Source organism: Narcine bancroftii, chromosome 3 (assembly GCF_036971445.1).
Source record: "Narcine bancroftii isolate sNarBan1 chromosome 3, sNarBan1.hap1, whole genome shotgun sequence".
Classification (NCBI taxonomy): domain Eukaryota; kingdom Metazoa; phylum Chordata; class Chondrichthyes; order Torpediniformes; family Narcinidae; genus Narcine; species Narcine bancroftii.
The window spans coordinates 62,046,192-62,067,300 of record NC_091471.1 but is presented as its reverse complement, the minus strand read 5'-3'; the positions used below and the strand labels follow the sequence as shown (position 1 = coordinate 62,067,300).

At 44.0% G+C, this 21,109-nt stretch overlaps 1 protein-coding gene and 1 non-coding gene across 8 annotated transcripts in view; both read right to left on the bottom strand.

Moving 5' to 3' along the window:
* The window catches only part of zfr (zinc finger RNA binding protein), a 105,266-nt gene extending 90,208 nt beyond the window's left edge, over window positions 1-15,058 (bottom strand). The window contains exons 1-4 of one of the 7 annotated variants that reach the window (XM_069924174.1): window positions 14,941-15,058; window positions 14,583-14,643; window positions 14,158-14,246; window positions 13,892-13,973 (exon numbers count right to left, since the gene is read on the bottom strand). In XM_069924174.1, coding sequence (XP_069780275.1) covers window positions 13,892-13,973; window positions 14,158-14,194 — 119 coding nt within the window. In that variant the 5' untranslated portion in view covers window positions 14,195-14,246; window positions 14,583-14,643; window positions 14,941-15,058. Of the gene's footprint in view, window positions 1-13,891; window positions 14,116-14,157; window positions 14,247-14,582; window positions 14,831-14,940 lie in introns of those variants that run through there. The other 6 variants (XM_069924177.1, XM_069924173.1, XM_069924178.1 and 3 more) reach the window with 6 other exon arrangements.
* Window positions 251-396, bottom strand: LOC138759727 (small nucleolar RNA SNORA66). The gene has a single exon (XR_011355054.1). It is a non-coding gene; the product is annotated as a small nucleolar RNA SNORA66 (small nucleolar RNA).
* Window positions 15,059-21,109: the final 6,051 nt, after the last annotated feature.

Below are 21,109 nucleotides of genomic sequence, written 5' to 3'. Positions count from 1 at the left end.
AGGACACGTTTGCTACAAAACACAAAATGATGTTTTGGTTGTCAGTATTCAAACAGGCTGCACACGTGATAGAACTTAAAATAAGTAATACTTCTGCAACTAGAAAATTACAACATAAAGAGCTAAGATTTAAATATCATGTCAAAAATGTTTCAAATGCTGCAGAAGAAGCCTACAATCTTTCAAAGATTTAAATCAAATTTTAAGAACCTTTAAACAAAGAACAAAAATCTGTTACTGTTCGATGTTCTCTTGTATGTGATACAGAGCTGCTAGCCAAAATAAAGTGAACCAGCGAGCTGGAATTCTGCCTGTAACCACAGTTACACTTTAATGTTGCAAATGTGTTCCCCTCGCTCCAGCAACATTATGCTGGGCAAGTGATCTAGTTTGCCAATGAGAACCTGCTTTGTACTTTTAGAATACAACAGCTGACTGAAGATTACTTCTTTCCCTTATGACTGCCATGAACAATCTTGTAATAAAAGTTAAACAAGAGGACAATTAAATATTTCTATAGGAAGCCAATATATTAAGAAAATACTGTCACCAATTTTCTGACCATATTTAAATGTTCTGCTGCAAACAAGCAATCACATTTTAGATATTCAGAATGACAAGAGCTCTTGAATCACTAAATTTTTTTTAATGTGATCCACTTCCAAACTAAATGACCCTGTCACTCTCATTGCATGTAAATATGCTTGGTTTTGAAAATATGGAAATAATGACACCTTCTCCACCCCCCCCCCACTTACTCTTTTGCTCAGATGCTTACCAACATTTTTTCAATACCTCGACGAGAGGCTCAAACTGCTTTGTACTTCTGAGATACAAAATCTGACTGAAAAATGCTTTTTTTTCCCCCTAATGACTGCCATGGACAAGCTTTTAATAGAAGCTAAAAGAACAAGTTTAGAAGAAGAGTAATATACTAACTACAACTCCGATTATCCAAAGTCGGATTCTCCGAAATCCTTAGTTATCTGAATTTTTTTTTTCAAACCCTAACGTCGGACTTCCAGCTCCGCCAGCGATGGACCTCGGGCTTCCAGCACCGACTGCAGAGGACCAAGGGCTCAGTGGGGAGGTGTCGGTGATCGCCAGTGGTCAGCATTTTTTTTTGGTGAGAATTAAATGCTTAAAAAGCCTTACATTGTTGTTTGGTGTTGCTTAAACACTGTTACAAGTGTATCACTCTTGCTACTGGGCTGTTTTAAAAAAAAAAGACTGGCTCTCCAAAAAAAACATTTATCCAAAATGGGCCCAGTCCCAACCATTTTGGATAATTGGAGTTGTACTGTAAATCATTCTGTATATGCCTAAAGACATCATGCTGTTGTTGAAGCCAATCTCTGAAGGAGATACCATTGTTAACTACTTTTCTGACCATAACATTCCGTCAATTTATCTGGTCTGATGCAAAGAAGCAACATCCAGACTGACAAAACCTCTGGGAATCCCCATAAGTTTGTTGGTGTTAGCAATTTTCAAAATGCAGAATCTTTTCTTTTGCTCAAATTGTAAGTAAATACGCCTGGCGTTGAAAATATGGCAATAGCAGCAACCTAGTTTTAATGTTTACCCAACCGTTGAAAGATTGCTGTAGAATCTGAACAATTAAAGCATTAGCACAGCTCATAAAGCACCCTACACATTACAGCTTGTCAAATGAAAACAGTCCATTTATCCATGCACCCAAAACATTGGTATATATCTTTACTCTCCTATGGACATTGCAGGACCTGCTGAATTTCTTCAGCACTTGTGTATGGACCATTTATCCATACCTTTTGCTTTAAGGCAGACAAGCCTCAACCATAAAAATATCTCATTAATAATTTCAATTCACTGAATCTTCATCAAATACAGTAAACAGCAACTTTTATGGAGATGCTTCTCGAAATCTGAATGGACATCTTCTGGATGCCTCCACAAAAGAACTTGCGAAGCACAATTTCCCACTCATGAGGCACATATAAAGCTGATTAACATGGTTTTCACAATTTCACAAAATTAAGAGCTGCTCAAAGCATTATTTCAAAACCTTATTTAAATCCACATAAGCACCATATTCCAAAATTAAGTGACAAAATACAAGTGTATATTCAAGAGCAAACTAATAGGCAAAGATGTCAATCTTTGTGAAACAGAAATTTCTTACATAATCCGAAAGCAACATTTTGCTTTTGCATGCTTAAATATGCAGTACCTTCAACACTGAAAAGTGTGTGTGTGTGGTTGGACCAGTGAGGAAAAGGCACAGAGAAGCAACTTTAAAGGTTGTATCTCTACAATGGACGCACAAAACTTACCTAATAACTTTTTCACCAAGTCCAATGAAAGCCTTGCAGCCTATGGGGAACTAAGATAGACTTCTCTCACTTCAGTTTAAAAATAATCCAAGAAAATACTGTACTAATCAAGTGGCAAAATATTAAAATATACAACCTGAACCAATAGCAACACCAATCTGAGATGAGATCTGCCTGTAATTGGAAAGACAAGAACAGAATGAGGCAGAAAATGGGAATCACCAGGGTTTGGACGTTTCAAAAGGGATAGGTAGGAAGGTAAAAGAGAAGGGGGGGGGGTTTGGCATGGATAGTATAACAGCTGCAGAAGGGGGAAGATGTAGAGGAGTGATTGTCTCCAGAGTCATTGTGGGTGGAAGTCAGAAACAGGAAGGGAGCAATCACTCTATTGAGAGGGTTCTTTAGGCCCCCAAATATTCACCGCAACACAGAGGAGAAGGCAAAATACAAGTTCTGTCAAGGAGGCATGTCAGCAGATTACAGAAAATGCAAAAATAACAGGATTGGTGTCATGGAAGATTTCAACCTTTAATACCGACTCGCACCTCCTTCATGCAAAGGTTCAGATGGGGCAAAATTTGTCAGGTGTGTCCAAGCATTCCTGACACACACTGTGGCCAAGTCAACAAGAGTAGAGGCCTTTCTAGATCTCATACTCAGAAGGAACCTGGTCAGGTGACAAATATCTTGGTGGGTGAACATTTCAGTGACATTGACCACAACTCCCTGACAAAATGAAAAAGTGTTTAATCAGAGAAGGGCTAGCAGACTTGTAAAAAAGCAGTAAAAACATAAATGGAGGAGGAACTCAATAGGTTCTCATACCTTCATCAAAAAGGCATCTCAGCACCATTCAGGGCCCAATACAGTCCTTCTAAATGAAGCAACATCTCATTTGTAAATTTGCAGGGGTCATCCACTGCATCTGGTGCTCCCACTGTGGTCTCCTCTACATCAGAGACTGAACACAGACTGTGAGATTGTTTCATTGAGCACCTCGGCTCTGTCCGCCACAATAGCATGGCCACCCATTTCAATTTTTCATCCCTTTCCTTTGCTGACATGTCTGTCCATGTGCTGTCAGACCAAGGCCACCCGTAAATTGGAGGAACAATACCTCATTTTCCAGCTGAGCACCCTCTAACTGGATGGTATTAATATAGACTTCTCTGGCTTTCGTTAAACCCAACCCCTGCTTTCCCCATTCCTTGTCTCCTTTTGCACAGACATGAGAAATTCTACCTAGTCCCTTATCACATCCAATTAACACCTTGTGTTGGTCTGGATTCCTCCCTATTGAGGCTTTGTGATATATCCTGCTTCTGCCTTTTCTGATTTCTCCTTAAAGGAGGGCTCAGATCTGAAACATCAGCAAGATATCTTTGTCTCCTATAGATGCTGAAAAGACCAACCAAGTTCCTCCAGCATTTCAGTCTTTGTACTACAATCAAAGCATCTGCAGCCTTTCATGTTTCACTCGATGTCTGTATAAAGACTGGTGAAAAGGAAAGCATGGTAGGGGAGGAGCATAGACCAACAAAGGTATTAATTGGATAAGAGGACAGGAGAGAGGAAAGATGAGAATTGATGGGGGGAGGGGGAAAAGGAAGACAGAGCTTGAGGAAAGGAGACATAGGGAAAGATGTGGTGGGGGTATTGGAAGGATAAGTCAGAGGAACTGTCTGAGAGTTGTCGTTTGGCTTAAGCTAGATAGAGGTCAGTGTGCCGGACCACAACAGCATTAGCCTTGTCAATGGGTTTAATGGTAAGGTTGGGATTGGCATGGAGGGCAAGGCGTTCTGAGGGATGAAACTGGAATGAGTAAGGCGAGTGGTGAAGTTGAGACGGTTGATGCCTTGGCGACAGATTGTCCAAAGCTGGCTGCTGTGGCTTGGGTGAGAGTTTGCATCAGAGGCTCGATCTGTCAGCCTCCAGGGTGGGAATTCATGTTGCAGGCCTGGTCTGGTTAGCCACCAACAGTATGGGATTTCATGACAGAGGCTTGGTCCTATAGGTCACTCCTTTTATCTCCTTTCCTCTAGCTCTCTTCCCTCGATTTCCTTTCACCGACCCAAAAACAAACCCCTCCCCAATCAATTCTCACTTTTCCTCCGTCCTGTCTTCTTCTCATATCCAATTAACACCTTTTATCCATTGGTCTGTCCTGCTCCCCCTGCCATTCCTCTCTTTTCACCAGTCTTTATGCAGATGCCTATCTGTTTTTTATTTATACCATGAGAAGTGCTCAGGCCTGAAACATCAGTAATACATCTTTACCTGCTATGGATACTGCGAGACCTGCTGAGTTCCTCCTGAATTTCTGTATTTTTACTACAATCACAGCAGACTTTTGTGTTTCACTCCTCTTTATGTGGAAGAGTAATTTGGGAACAAATGTTCCAACAATCTTCACTCAATGTCACCAAGACCAAGGAGGTGATTGCAGAATTTAAGAAAGGAAAACCTAAGGTGTACAATCCACTGGGGGAAAAAAAAGACATCAAGAAGGTAAACACATTTAAATTCCTGGGAGCCACTATTTCAGAGGACCTTTCCTGGACAACATACGAATGTCATCATGAAGAAAGCACGTCAATGTCTCTACTTCCTCAGGACTTTGTGGAGGTCCGTTATGACATCTGAAATCTTAACACACTTCTAAATGTGTAGTGGAATGTGTGCTGACCAGCTGCATCATGACCTGGAATAGGGCACCAATATCTGCGTGTAAAGCCCTGCAAAAGGTAGAGGATACAGCCTAGTACATCACCATCAAGAACATCTACATGGAATGCTGCTGTCAGAGAGCAGCAGCAATCATCAAGGATCCACACCACCCAGGACATGCCCTGTTCTTGCTAATGCCTTAGGACTCGTACTACCACGTTCAGGAACAATTGCTACCCCTCAACCATCAGACTCCTAAACAACTGATTCAATCAGAGAGACATTTAAGGACTCTTATTTTGCACATTATTTTTTTTATTTTCTGTACTTCCACATTTTGTTTACATTTCTTTATTCTTGAGTACAGTTACAGAAAAAAGAAATTTTGTCTGGCCCACAAAAAGAATCTCGTGTTGTATGTAAGGTCATGCATGTTTTGATAATAAATGAACTTTTGAGATGTTTTCAGGGAAAAGCACAGCAGTAATAGGGATGATGTTTAACAATCACATGCGCAAGGTCCAGGTTTCTCCCAATAAGACAGGAAAAGATGGTCGAGTAAAGGAGCCATGGTTGAACAGAGAGGTGGGACAGCTCATCAGGAGGAAGCATATACAAGGTTTAGGAAGCAAAAATCAGGAAAGGATCATGAGAGTTATATGGTAGACTGGAAGGAGCTTAAAAACAGACTCCAGAGAGCTGGAAGGAGGCACAAGACCTTGGCAAGTACAATTAAGAAAAATTCAAAGGTATCCTACAAGTATGTGAAGAACAAAAAGGATGATGAGAATGAGGGTAGGATGAGTGGAGGCAGAGGTGGTCTTAAATGAATACTTTGCTTCTGTGTTCACTTGGGAGGGGGAATTTGGTGAATGTGAGGTCATTATGGAACAGGCTAATGTGCTGAAGCTTGTTAAAGTCAAGAAAGAGTATGTGCTGCGTCTTCTTAAAAATATTCAGGTACACAAGTCCCCAGGATTGGATGGTATGTACCCCAGGTTATTACAGGAAGCAAAGAAAAAGACTGCTGGAGCATTGGCAATATCTTTGTGCCCTTCCCAGCCACAGGACAGGTACTGGAGGATTGATGACTGACAAATGTTGTCATTTCATTTAAGTTAAGAGGACAATCCTGGGAATTGTAGAAAGAAAATTACAAAAATGTTCATGATTCAAGTTACAAGGGTGGATGTTTCCTGGAGCACAAGACGGACAGCTGACCTTATTCTTCTTTTCTTTCTTTGGCTTGGCTTCGCGGACGAAGATTTATGGAGGGGTATGTCCACGTCTGCTGCAGGCTCGTTGGTGACTGACAAGTCCAATGCAGGACAGGCAGACACGATTGCAGTGGTTGCAAGGGAAAATTGGTTGGTTGGGGTTGGGTGTTGGGTTTTTCCTCCTTTGCCTTTTGTCAGTGAGGTGGGCTCTGCGGTCTTCTTCAAAGGAGGTTGCTGCCCGCCAAACTGTGAGGCGCCAAGATGCACGGTTTGAGGCGTTATCAGCCCACTGGCGGTGGTCAATGCGGCAGGCACCAAGAGATTTCTTTAGGCAGTCCTTGTACCTTTTCTTTGGTGCACCTCTGTCACGGTGGCCAGTGGAGAGCTCGCCATATAATACGATCTTGGGAAGGCGATGGTCCTCCATTCTGGAGACGTGACCCATCCATCGCAGCTGGATCTTCATAAGCGTGGACTCGATGCTGTCGACCTCTGCCATCTCGAGTACTTCGACGTTAGGGGTGTAAGCGCTCCAATGGATGTTGAGGATGGAGCGGAGACAACGCTGGTGGAAGCGTTCTAGGAGCCGTAGGTGGTGCCGGTAGAGGACCCATGATTCGGAGCCGAACAGGAGTGTGGGTATGACAACGGCTCTGTATACGCTTATCTTTGTGAGGTTTTTCAGTTGGTTGTTTTTCCAGACTCTTTTGTGTAGTCTTCCAAAGGCGCTATTTGCCTTGGCGAGTCTGTTGTCTATCTCATTGTCGATCCTTGCATCTATGCTGTAATGTTCTGACTATTATCCAAATTCCATAAATCATTGACATTTCAATTGCTTAGAAATTAGAAAAATCCAACACAAGAACAGACACTTCTGGGCCAACCCTGATCCAAATTAAATGTATCCCATTTGCCTGCACATGAACAATATCCCTCCTTTTCCTGCATCTTCATGTGCCTGTCAAAATGCTTCTTAAACATCACTATCGTATCAGCTTCCATCACTCTTTCTGGCAGAACGTTACAGGTACTTGCCACCATGCAAAAATAAACTCTCGTCTCACCCAAAATCTATGCTCTCTGGTATTTGTTATTTCCACTCTGGGAAAGAGTCTCTAACCATCTCCCCTTTCAATGCCCTAATGACGCCTCACAAGCAATTGTTCTTTGCTATTACAACCTCATCTGCTAAATGTGAATTTGAAACGAACATCTGAAAATTTATACACCACTTCTGCATTGTTTTCATTATTTTAAAGAGGTGATATATTCTGTGAAACTAATCTTCACAATTTCTTCATTCTTGTCTCAATAGAAAAAGTACTGCAAAGTCTGAGTTAATCCTTCTCTTCCATCTTGTATGAGACACCAGCTATTTTCAAGCCTTAGTGGACAAATGAGCATATTTTAGAACTAGAACAGTACCAATGAGCATTTTGTTTGCCTTCACTAGGATTTGGCGAATTACCAAGCAATCTCTGCTCAAAATTTATCAAATCATGTTCTGCTGCTAGCTTCAACACTGATCTCACTTTCAATACTACTTGTAAAAAAATGGGAATATACAATACTCAAATACCACTATTGTCCACAAATAGAAACTCTCCATCTGCTGTCAGTTCCAGTGTCTCTAACATTTTTCCTTAAATGGCTTGCCATGCTTTATTCCACATGACTTCAAATTCTTCATTGATTTCCTTAACGTATTCTTTCTTCTCACCACTCCACTACGTTTCCTATCAACTCAATTATGTTTAGTATTTTTAATTCACATTTCACACCTCCCAACATTTTAAATTCAGTTTTACCTAAATGTCAGTTGTGATAGGATTAAAACCCTTTGCTCATTATTATTCCCAAACAAAACCTTTCCTTCAATTTACTGACAGCACTTATCACCCAAGCTCAAAATATTCAATGATTTTTAAATTCTACTACCACAAAGCTAATATCTTATATCAAGATTTGTATGGAAAGTTATGGGATAGGAAGTCGACTTCATTTTAAGAATTGGCTTTGTGACACAAGTTTGAGAGTGGCAAAAGGGCACTTTTTTTTTAAAAGATCCAAGCTTTTCTTAATTAACACCCAAGAATGTGACAAGCCAAGTTTGTTGATGGCAAAAAATAGCTGATGCAATGGATACCAACAAAAGCTATCTTGATATGCAATCAAATTCAGATCATATGAGGAAAAGGGCTAAATCATAATTGATGCAGTTCAACCTGGAAAAGTTCCAGGTGCCATATTTGGGCAAAATGAACCAGGGCAGGACCAGTGCTCTTAAGAGTGTTATAGAGCAGAGAAAGCTATGGATACTGGTACATAGCTCTTTAAAGATGACAGCCCAAGAAGAGGGTAGCAAAGGGAGTTTTAAAGATGACAGCATAGGTAAACAGAGTAGTTAAAAAAAAAACATGGGATTCTTGCCTTTGTTCTTGCCTGTGTTCAGACTAAATGTTGGAAGTTCTGCAAGAATTTGGCAAGACCATACTTTGAATATTGTGTGCAGGTTGCTCACCTAGCTTCAGGAAGCTTTCCTCAGAGGACAGGAGGTTGAGAGGGGGATCTTTTTTAGGTTTTATCGAGTAGAACTGAAGAGGACATTAGTATAAAGATTTCATAGAGACATGAGTGGATAGTTCTTTACTCAGGTGGTGGTGGTGGGATATGGAACAAACTACCCAAGTGGTAGATCCAGGTAGATTTGCTTTCTTTAAAGAACACTTGGTTAACTACATTGATTGGAGGGGCTTGGAGGGAATATCAGCTTAATGTAGGCAAATGGGATGGAAACAGATGGGAATGATATTTGGCATGGACAAACTGGCCCTGTGGGGTTTAAAACTCCATGACTATTAAAAACTTGCACATATGAATATAGCAAAATGTAATTAGCCTCGTCATAGCTACCAAACAAGTTTAAACAAAGAAGGAGAATGTTTATGAATATTGATGACCAATCAAAAAAAAGGAGGTTGATGAGGTCAAATTGGAAACTAAGGGAAGTGGGTCAGATCCTAGAAAGATCTAGAAACAAGAACAAGTCATTAAGCTACAGATTAGAATATGGGCAGGATAATTTGAATGAGCTCCGATTTAGAATCCAGAGATGCCAGTCACAAAAGTATTGGTATGGTTATCTATTTTAGGATTCAGTGCAGTGTTAAACACAATATTGAGGTGTACATTTTCAGATTATGATTTTGCATGTTTTCACAAAGTTTAATAGACAATGAAACCAATTCAATATTTCCTCAAACAAGCTACATCAGTAAACAATAGTCATTTGGCTCCATGTGCCATTCAACAAGGTCATGGCTGACTTTTTAACCTCAGCACCAGTTTTCTGAGGACCCCCTGTCCCTTGATTTGCTTTATACAAAGAAAAAAATCTCTTGAATATACAGGCAATCTCAACATTACAGCTCTTCGGGTAACAGAAATACATTCTAATAAATCACAATGCAAGAAATTGAGATACAAAACAAAATTCACTCTCACCGACTTGCGTGAAGTTAATAAAGACTACATTTTATATGCATAGATTACGTGGCTTCATCTTATTGGGGGGGGGAACATGAAACCCCTGGGTCGGAAATGGCAAGCAACGAAAGCTCTACCATCCTCTTAGGCAGTGAATTCCAACGTACCCCTTCCCTTTTCCTCCAGAGAAAGAAACCGGTCGACATAGCCAGGCCTTTATTTTGAGACAGACTCCTGGTTCTACATACTCCAAGCTGAGAAAATATTAACTCTACATCCCACTTGTCAATGAGATCATTTCTCATTCATATAGAGTCCTCAATGACACAGCATACCCAAAGGATTTGACAGGATAAGAAATGCAATTAACATTTGCCCTAGCTTGGATATCTAAAGTCAAGGATAAAGAGGTAAAATTTTTGAAATCTCTCTGATTCATATGTTCTGGGAATGCCCACATTTAGAGAAATTTTGGAAAAAGATTTTTCAAGCTATCAACAATTTTTAAGATTATCTTCGAACTTTGTCCATTAATTGCTCAGATCGGTTTTTTCTCACAACTCAGATGAACCTTTATTGGCATCTCAAGAAAAAGTCTAAGCATTGACAGCCAGACGAGATATTTTACTGAAATGAAAATGAGAATTCATCCCTACTCATGTGCAGCAGTTATATGATATATTAAAGATATAAAGTTTCAATGTAACAAGTTATAGTGCCCATTCTTAGAATTTTTTTTTAATAATTGAAAGCGCCAGTAATTCTTTGTCTGTTCTCCCGGGGAAGGGGAAGGGGGTGGTCACCAGTGATTCCACATCATTATTAATTTATTTTTCTTTGCTAAAAGGTTACCTTAATTAGAAGTGAGTAAATTTTGTTTTTCTTCTCCCTTTTTTATCTATTATATTAATACAACAGTTTAATAAATGGGTCTGACATGGCTGCATACATTATCTTTACTAGATGGCTATTATAAGTAAGTTATGCATTTAACCATTGCTTTTTTTTCCCCCCACTCCCTTTGGTATGTATTTACCTGTATACAACTGATTCATTATGTCATTGTCTTTATGCTTATTATGTTAAACTCAATAAAAATATTTAAAAGAGGTAATGTTTCTTCATCAAAAAAAGCAGTAAACCTTTGGAATTCTGACCAAGATTGTGGAAGGTTAGTTGTTTTTGTATATTGAAGAGACCAACATATTTTTGAATATTAATGGAAAGATGGCACAAATCCAATGTCATCACCACAGTTGTCGGCAGAATTTCAAATGGCAATGAAGAAAGGTACATGGAAGGAGATAGATCAGCTCACTGAATGGTGTAACGACAACAACCTGACGCTCAACGTCAGCAAAACCAAGGAGATGATTGTGGACTTCAGGAGGAAGTCGGAGGAACATGACCTAGTCTTCATCAAGGGATCATTAGTGGAAAGGGTCAAGAATTTCAAATTCTTTGGTATAACATCTCTGAGGTTCTGGCCTGGAGCCTCCAAGTTGATACAATCACAAAGAAGTTGCCAGCAGCTATACTTTGTGAGGTGTCTAAGGAGGTTCGGTATGTCACCAAAGACTCTTGTAAACTTCTATAGGTGGAGAGCTGGTTGTATCACTGCCTGGTATGGAGGTGCTAACTCTCAGGACAAGAATAAGCAACAGAGGGTTGTCAACTCGGCCTGTGACATCACAGGCACCAGACTTCACTCCATTGAGGACATCTACATGAGGTGGCGTATTAAAAAAGCAACCTCGATCCTCAAAGACCCCCACCACCCAGGCCATGCCCTCTTCACTCTGCTAGCAACAGGAAAAAGGCACAAGAGCCTAAAGATGAGCACTCAGTGGCGCAAGGTCAGTTTCTTCCCCGCAGCCATCTGATTCCTGAATAATCAATGAACCAAAGTCAATGCCTTATTTTTCATACATTATCATAAAATAATAATAGTGCAAGATGGTTATAATATGAATGTTTACACTGATGCTGCCACAAAACAGCAAATTTCATGACTCGTTCATGACAATAAATTCTGATTCTGAAGCTACATGGTTTAAACACAAATTATTCTGAAGTAAATAATTTGCTGTGCTTTCACTCAATCTCAGAATAGATAAGATTCAAATCCTAATCACTCTCTGATATACCTCCTAACTCAAGCAAGTGCAGACAGCCTGCTCAATCCGTCCTCGTACAATAAACCCACACCTCACCTGATGAGCTTTGACTTCACTCTGTTTGTACATAATGAATAAATCAGAGATCTGAATGGCTCAGATATGAATTTTATGAATTTAAGAATTTCTGTCATTGCATTTACAAAATATATCTTTCTGACCTGATCAAGAAGCATTCTCACCTCAGAAATAGCTACCACCCTTCCAAACAAAACTCATCTAAAAGTACTTTGTACCCCAATTAGAAAGTCTGCATTAAATTAGTCCTTCCATGAACTATGCCCAAAATATTTCAATTTTCTTTAAAACAATTTTCAATCAGTGGAAGACAAGGCACGATTTTCAAAATAAATTTATCTGTTGCTGGAGTAAAAACATAATAACTTTATGAACTGCTCTCTTAACATCAAGTGGAAAGTAACATAATTAGATCATCAGAAAGAACATTTTACTAGTATAAATCCTCATTTTGCAGACAAGAAACCAAATTCCCCAAGGCAATCCACCCTTTCACAGTAATTCAACTGAGTTGGTTGAGGAACTGTCCAAATCATAACCAATGAAATAAGATTACCAGAACAGATAATCCCTGGTAATATCATCTCATTTATCTCCAAGACTGTTCCTGTCAATCCAAGTTATTTTTGTTCTCACATGGACAGTAATTGGCAGATCACACACCCATTCTGCACTTCCATCTCTTCTTAGTCTGTATTCTTTGCCTTCTGATTCTACATCACACAAAAGCTCTACCCCATTTCCACATATTTCATTTGCATACATTTAAAAATACATACCCAAGGTGAGTAAAGCAATATTGGTGTTTGGAATTAACACTTTATTAGTTGTGATCAAATTTACCAACTTGAAATTGCTACAACTTTTGAGTTGTGCAAGGATGCTTACTTTAAGTCACATTTATTCTAAAATACAACACTAGAAGTTCTTCTCTGGTGTCGACAACTATTTCTAAAAGCATTCAGGAATTGAAATTATAAGGGGCAGCCACTTCTCTTTGTGCTAGGTATAATTTTTACAAATTAACTGACTATCAGTAAAGGAAATAAGCTTTAAATGTGCAACCCAAATCCACAAAGGCTCAACTTTGCAGCTGAAAGCTCTTCCTAACTTATTTGAATTAAAAGAAGATGAAAATCACCTCTCTAAATACCCAGTGAAGAAATACTGCAGCAGATCAGCGATGAGAGGTCTTTATTGAATTTGTTACTGTGAACAAGTTCTGAACCAAAACAGGCTGGATTGCAAACCCATGCATTTTTGTTATCATGGTCCTCATTTCCTTTCCACCATCAACCCACCCCACCACGTGCATTTGCACCGTTTTCTGGAAAGATGCACGAATAGGAATTTACTCCAAGTATTGGAAACTATCAAGTTGCCACCACACTACATGAATACCGTTAAAAATTTAAGGAAACCGGAATTAGGAGGTCTTAATGCCACAGTAAATTCGGCTCATTAAATGTTGAACTTAAACAGTCAATTGCAATGGGAATGTTGAACATGGGGTGTCTCCCCCCCCCCAAGAACACAATGATCATGAAAGCTGATTCTCTGCCTACATTGCACCAAGAGCTCGAAATCGGGTCCAAGTCGCACCTGTTTGATGATCCTCAAGCAACACAACGAGCGACCGCTACAAATCAAGGCGATTTATCATTTTTTTTTAAAATCTAATCCAAATGCACAGATTGAGGAGACTCCAAAACAAAACACAAAAGTGCGGATTTTAATCAAAAAAAACCCAACAGCCGCATCCTAATTGGAAACCATGCACCATGTCGCCATTTTGTGACGAGTGAAAGGGGAGTTAATTTATGCAGAACAAAGGAAGAAAAGCGCCTTGAACCAAATGAAAATCGAACACACGCGCTCGTTGCTCGACCCGGTCCCGACGTTGAAGCGGGAGGTCCTCCCCCTGCCCTCAAATGAGGCAAGGAGGGAAGCGTGAGCTCTGAATGGAGGCAGCAAGAGAGGCCGCGGCGGAACGCGCGAGGGGAGAACGTACCTGTACTGCGCAGCACCACCGTGGGCAAATCCAAAGTAGTTACTGGTCGCCATTTTGGCATCTTCGCCCAGCCGGCCAGGCACTGAGCGCCAGGACCAACGCCCAAACGAACAGGAGGGAGAAGGGAGAGAGCAGGAAAACCTCATCAGAACCCGCACATCACATCGGTCCGCTTCACCCACCACGAACAAAGAAACCCCACCGCAACCCTTCCAGCCCCCACAACCGCCCCATCCTCCTCCTTATAAGTTGTTCATTCAACTTACCATATGTAAAAGAAACAACTGGGCATATAGGAATCATGGGGGTTTCTTTGAGCGACCGACGACGACCTTTTACCTTTCAAGTGTGTACCCTGTGGAGAGAGACGTCACCCTCAGTGGGAGGCACGACACGCATGCGCGGGGGCGCTGATGCCTTCTGGGAGCTGTGGTCTCTTGCGCGACCACAGCGAGCGTTTCCTTCTGGAACCGACCAGGCTGACAAACACGAGACAGGGTTCAGACACCTCGTTTTCATCGGGACGGCGACGCGAAACGGAAGAATTAAGAACGTGGCGGAAAAAAAAAATGTAGAATGGAAATCCGGACCACCAGCGAGAAAGGGTTACTGCACCATTCGATGCCTCGTGTATCTGAATCCCCCCCCTTCCCCAACGCCACAGCAGAGATTGTGGAGGAAAGCAACTTACCAATGTTGGACGGTCGACTGATTAAAACAAAATAAAGATCCACTTGTTTCTGCGTGACGATCTGTATGGGAGAAAAAAACGTTGCAGCTGGTCTATCAGCTTCAAGGCTTTTTTTGTTCCATCGGGTCTGACCTTGGCAAGTCCGCAGCCTACAAGCTTAATCCAGTTCTATCATGTCCGGGAAATGAAGCCCACACAATTACAGCTCTTCGGACGCAGTCGCATTCAGAATATCGGTCAGCATGTTCTGTCCTTGTTTTGCTCGCGGTATTACACAGTGCGCCAATATTGCGGCAATATCATGGCTTCCCCCCCACCACATCCCATCCCATCCACAGCATGACGCTAAAAGGCTTACCAGCTGTCCCAGGAATTTTGTTCTGCACTCCAAAACGCTGCCTCAATGTGTTCTGCACAAGAGCCACCGAAATATCACACTGTATTCATCTGACTTCTGCGATGCCCACATTGGGAGGGGGCGCGGAAATTCTGGAAACCGGAACTGAAAACCGAAATCATCGGCAGGTCAGGTGGCATCCGTGGAAAAATATGGAAACCTTTTAGGGTCGCTGACTTCTCGTCAGAGCTACTTCTGTACCATCAGGCCTCGATGCTAAACTATCTATGGCACACTTGCACTTAATCGTGATGAAAAAGAAATCGCGGCTTCCTTTTTGTGTTTGCCTATTATCTCCATGTCAGCTTTCCCTATCCCTTCCAGTGGCTTGCGCAGACAGAGGGCTCGGTTGTCTGCTTCTGCACCCCTCTTCGAATAATATACTTTTTGTTTCTCCTCATTCTTCCTAAAAAAATGCAGAGCATTTTATTTCTCCACGTTAAATTTCACATGCAATACATCATTCCTCAAGTGTCCATCTATTTTTCAATGTGTCATCCATAAATTCAGAAATCATGCTTTTCACCCCCAAGTCCAGCTCATTAATGCAGATAAATAAAACGACCTCAACGCGGATCTCTGGAACACACTTCACTGTTTTCCAGTTCAAAAAACATTCACCACAACTGTCTTTAACGGGGTCAACTTTGTATTCATGGTATTAATTTCCATTATGTGGCAATAGCTTCAACTCTACCAATAAGCCTATTATGTTGACCTGATCAAAGGCTTCTGGAATTCCATGTACCTCCCATTGCTGGCCATTACTTAATTTATCTGGTCCTCTGGATGGTGGGAAACGAAGCAGTGAATGAAGATATTACATTTTCTCCAGTTGCAATGGGAAGGGCAGGGTGGTGGGTGGGATAGAAGAATGGATCTGGGAGTTCCAGAGAGAGCAGTAGAAAGCGAGGGGTGGGGGGGAGATGGTGGTAGTGGAAGATGTGATTGGTGGTGGGATTATCTTGCAACTGTCTGAAAGTGTGAAGGATAATACATTGAAATACCAGTGAAATTCTGTCTTTGTTCTCTACCAGAGGAGAGGTTGGAGCAAACACATGGGAAATAGAGGAAGAAAAAGAGATTTCAGAGGCAGGAAGTCTCCTTATCAACTAAACTTTTTTTTAAAGAGACTGGGAAAGAGTTCCAGATGAATCAGGAATACTAAAGCAAGGAACAAAAGAAAATAGACACTTTGCAGTGAACTGGAATACACTGACTGTGTATTGTTCAGATGGCTGGCACTTTTCTTGGCTCCACCCTCACCTACCCCAATATAAACCCTGGTGTTCCCACCTTACCTCAGATTCACCTAAGGAACATTGTGTTCTTGAACTGTGGGCCCTGACCAGAAAATATCACTATGAAGTGGCCATGGCCTGGATGAGAGAGGAGGAACAAAGCCGGGACACCCTTGTGGCAGGAGTGAGAACAAGGCAGGTGAGGCAACAACTGTTGGAGTTGTTGGGGAAGAAAGACTCGGCCAGCACCCGAGAGCTGGCGAAGATGCTCGAACAGGCCCAACTGGGAGTGACAACCTCACAGGTGAAAACGGTGCCTTTTCAGAGAACCAATTCATTAGGGCAACGAGGATCCCTGCAGCCCCAGCACCAACCACTGCGGCCACGTGCAACCGGGGATGCTACTTCTGTGGACAGGCATAGCACCCCCAAACCCAATGCCCTGCAAAGGACGCTGTGCGCTCAGGATGGAGTAAGTGAGAGCACTGGGTGAAGGCCTACTGGACTAAAAATAACACAAAGACAGCAACCACGTGTGCAACCCCTGAGTCATTGCTCAACCCATGCCCGAGTACTGAAATGCCAGCCTCTGCCTCTCTGTACTGCTCGATGTCAGTGACTTGGTGCACCTTATGGCGGGAACTGCCAATGGAAGTGAAGCATCGTGGGAAGCCACAGCAGCCATCTTGCCATGCCTAGAGGTCAAAGCCATCTAGTCCTTCATTGGATCTTCATTGGCTCGCCTCATGATCGACGCCATCTTGTCTGCCCATGGGCCAAGAGGAGAGAGTCGACATCGGCATGGGGAGTGACAGGGTTTCTGGGGCACTGGCATTGGTCATCCTGGATCAGGCAATACCTCACCAATTAAATCGCTCAATGATGGAGGTGTGGTGATACAACCACCAGCCCACTTCAGAGGGTGATCTATGTACTTGCAGGAAGACCACCTAATGGGTTGACTCCACCTGGCCAGCTGTCAATTAGCTGACTTGAACATAAACCTGAGCCAGCCCCTCCTCAGCCAGTCACATGGGGAGCTACCAAGGCTTGAACTGGTGTTCAGACTTTCACTGGAATAAAGCCTGTTGTACAGTCTTTTGTGCTTGCTTGCTACTACCTCAATGCACCACAATTTAATCCATTAGAAATTTTAAAGAGAGACCATGGAGAAGTTTCTGACGATCGGGAGCTGGGGATTGACCACTAACACCCCAATTTCCAGGCATGCTTTGAGATCTGGAAACATGTGATTGAGGCGATCATCCTAACACAGGCTGAGGTGATCAACACCAATCAGAAATGGCTCATGGTGCTCTGCACCAAGCTGAGCCAATTAGCTTTCCAGGCCATCAAGAACTGCACGGACTATGAACCTGAGATGGCCATCCGAGAGAGCATGTACAATCCCCCGACAAACGTGGTCTATGCCCGGTACCTGCTCAGCATCAGGTCCCAGCAGCCAGGTGAGACAGCAGATGCCTATCTGGGGGCCCTGCATGAGCTAGCCCACCCGTGCCTGGCTGAGACCAGGGTGACTCAAGGGGAAGTGAAGCGACTGATCCGGGATGCCTGCATGTGAGGGCTGCATTAGACAAGTGCCCAACAGAAGTTGCTGGAGGAAAACATTGCCTCACTTACCAGGGCAATGGAGGTAGCCGCTCCCTGGAGGATGCAGCTCATCATGCAAAGGTCTTCGATGCCCAACTCCCCCAACTCCGGCCTGGCAGTTCCAAACGACCTCCGTTGCCAAAGGACCCTACGTAGAGGAGACGGTTGCAGCCGCTGGTGCAGCTCGCCCTGTAAGTACTGCGGGTCCCGGTGTGGGTCACACAGGCAATCCTACAAAGGCTGCCTGTTGAGGATTTCACATTGCTCCTGATGTGGGAAGAAAGGCCACTTCACTAAAGTGTGCCTTTCCATGCTCGTTGGGAGATCTTTGGCCCTCTGCAACCAGCTGGGAGCCCTCCCAAAAACCCCCACATGCGAGGACCGGGCAATGCTAAACCTGCCACACCACTTCCGCCCTCACCACTGACGTCACTTCCACCACCACCACCAACCCGCACCGCTACAGTGTGCTCACCCTTAGTGCTATCATCTTCCTTCGGACTACTTCCACCTGCACCAAAGATGTCACTTCCACTCACTCGGATGACGTCACCTTCAGCTTCACTGCCAGTCAGGTTGCCCGACTGCACAGACACCATGTGCATCCATCGGGCACCGCCATATTGGGCGAGCTGGGCCCCGACTGGTGCAATGCGCGCATCAGATTGACTGGACAACATGGTCAACATGGGCACATACCCAATCGCCCAACTGACACACCCCACGCCCTGGAAGGAAGCCACTGGGCGCTACTTGCCTTATCGATTGGGGAGCAGCAACTCGGACCCCGAGATGGTCCTAGCATACACCACCTTAAAAAGGGCCTCAGGTGCTCAATGATGGACATCGCTGTCAAATGGGAAGGTAACAGGATGCCCATTCGATAGTGGTAGTACTGAGAGCTTTGTGCACCTGAACGTGGCCTGGACATTAAAGCTCAAAGTCTGTCCCACAAACTTTTCCATTGCTTTCACTGCCCAGGACCATTCCATCAGAGCCATCGGGTGCTGCTCAGTGGAATTGACAATGTGGGAGGGGGGACATACCAAGGGTTCAGGCTCCTGGTCATCCCCCAGCTCTGTGCCCCAGTCCTCTTAGGGCTAGACTTCTAGTGCCACCTCCAAAGCCTTCCCCTCGACTTCAGCGGGCCCTCCCCTGCTCAAACTCCACAGCACACAGCCCAGCGACTGCAGCCTCTCCATGCTATGGGTAACCCCTCCTGCCCTCTTCAACTATCTTGCATCAGATTGCAAACCCATAGCTGCCAAGAGCAGATGCTATTGCGTGGCTGACAGGGCTTTCATTAAGGCAGTGAGGTGGCTTCTGGCAGAAGGTATCATAGAGCCCAGCACCAGTCCCTGGAGAGCCCAAGTCCAAGAGGTAAAAGGGGGAAGCAAACTGAGGATGGTAATCGATCATAGCCAGACCATAAACCGGTACACCCAACTGGACACCTATCCAGTACCCTGAATAGCCAACATGTTCAATGAGGTAGTCATCTATAAGGTCTTCTCGAAAATTGACCTAAAGACAGCCTACCATCAGCTCCCTATCCACGCCTGAGATAAACCTTATACTGCCTTCGAGGCAGAGGGCGCCTCTACCAGTTCTGCCTGGTCCTGTTTGGGGTCACTAGTGGGGTCTGTGTTTTCCAGCAGGAGATGGATTGCATGGTAGACCAGCACAACCCAAGAGTGACCTCCCGACAATGTCACCATTGACAACCTGGAGAGATTTCTCCGGATGGCCGAGGAGCTGAACCTCACTTACAACAAAGAGAAGAGTATTTTCAGCACCACCTGCCTTGCAAACATTGTGTCATTGGTCCTGACCTAGAATGCATGCATCCACTAATGGAACTGCCCCTCCCCCACATACTCAAGGCCCTCTGCAGGTGCCTTTGGCTTTTCTCCTATTACTCTCAGTGGGTCCCCATTTTTTGGACAAGGTCTGCCCACTGAGCCAAACCTCCATCTTTCCTCTCCCCCCCCCCCTCCCCCACCAAGGCGCAAGCAGCTTTCGCTCACATCAGACAGGACATTGCTGATGTCACGATGCATGCTGTGGACGAGGACACCCCATTCCAGGTGGAGTGCGATTCCTCTGATGTTGCCCTCACATCCACCCTCAACTAAGGGGCACAACCTGTGGCCTTTTCTCCAGGGCCCTTCAAGGTTCCAAGCTCGGGCACTCTGCCATTGAAAAGGAGGCACAGGCAATCGTGGAAGCAGTCCTCCACTGGCGCCACTACCTGGCAGACAGGAGGTTCACCCTCCTCATTGACCAACGTGCAGTGGCTTTCATGTTCAGCACCACCTATGAGGGCAAGATCAAGAATGATAAGATCTTGGCCTGGAGAATCGAGCTGGCCACGTTCAACTATGACGTCCAGTACAGACTGGGGAAGTTTAATGACTCCCCTAATGCCCTGTCCCGGACCTACGCAAATGTGCAGTCCAGCCAACTGCAGGCGCTGCACGACACCCTTTGTCACCCGGTGTCACATGCCTGTACCATTTCATCAAGTCCTGGAACCTCCTCTTCACCGTCCAAGAAATCCAGACCATGACCAAGTCATGCAGGGTCTGCGTGGAATGCAAACTGCGCTTCTTCCGCCTGCTTCAGGCCCAAGTCGTCAAGGCCACTTGGCCCTTTGAACATCTTAGCATCGACTTCAAGGGCCCCCTGCCTTCCACGAACAAGAACGTCTACTTCCTCGCAGTCGTAGACAAATACTCCCATTTTCCCTTCGCCATCCCTTGCCCTGACACCTCCACAGCCATGCGTCAGGGCACTGACGCAAATCTTCATCGTGTTTAGATACCTGGGATTCATCCAGTGATCGAGGGTCCAGTTTCATGAGTGAGGAGCTGCGGCAGTACCTGGTAGTGCAAGGCATTGCAGCTAGTCACAGGACTAGCTACAACCCGAGGGGCAACAGGCAGGTGGAGCGCAAAAATGGGATGATCTGGAAGACAGTCCTCCTGGCCTTGAGGTCCAAAGGCTGGTCCGTTGACTACTGGCAAGAGGCCCTCCAAGCCATAAGGTTGCTCTTGTGCATGGCTACTAATCAGACCCTTCATAAGCACTTTTTCTGGGGTCTCCTTCCCAGTTTGGCTCACATCTCCGGGACTGGTGCTCCTCCACAAATGCATGCAGGCCCACGTCTGACCCACTGGTCGAGCAGGTGCTCCTCCTCCACGCCAACTAGAACTACGCCTATATCAGGTACCCCAGTGGGCAACAGGAAACCATCTCGACCAGGGATCTGGCATCAG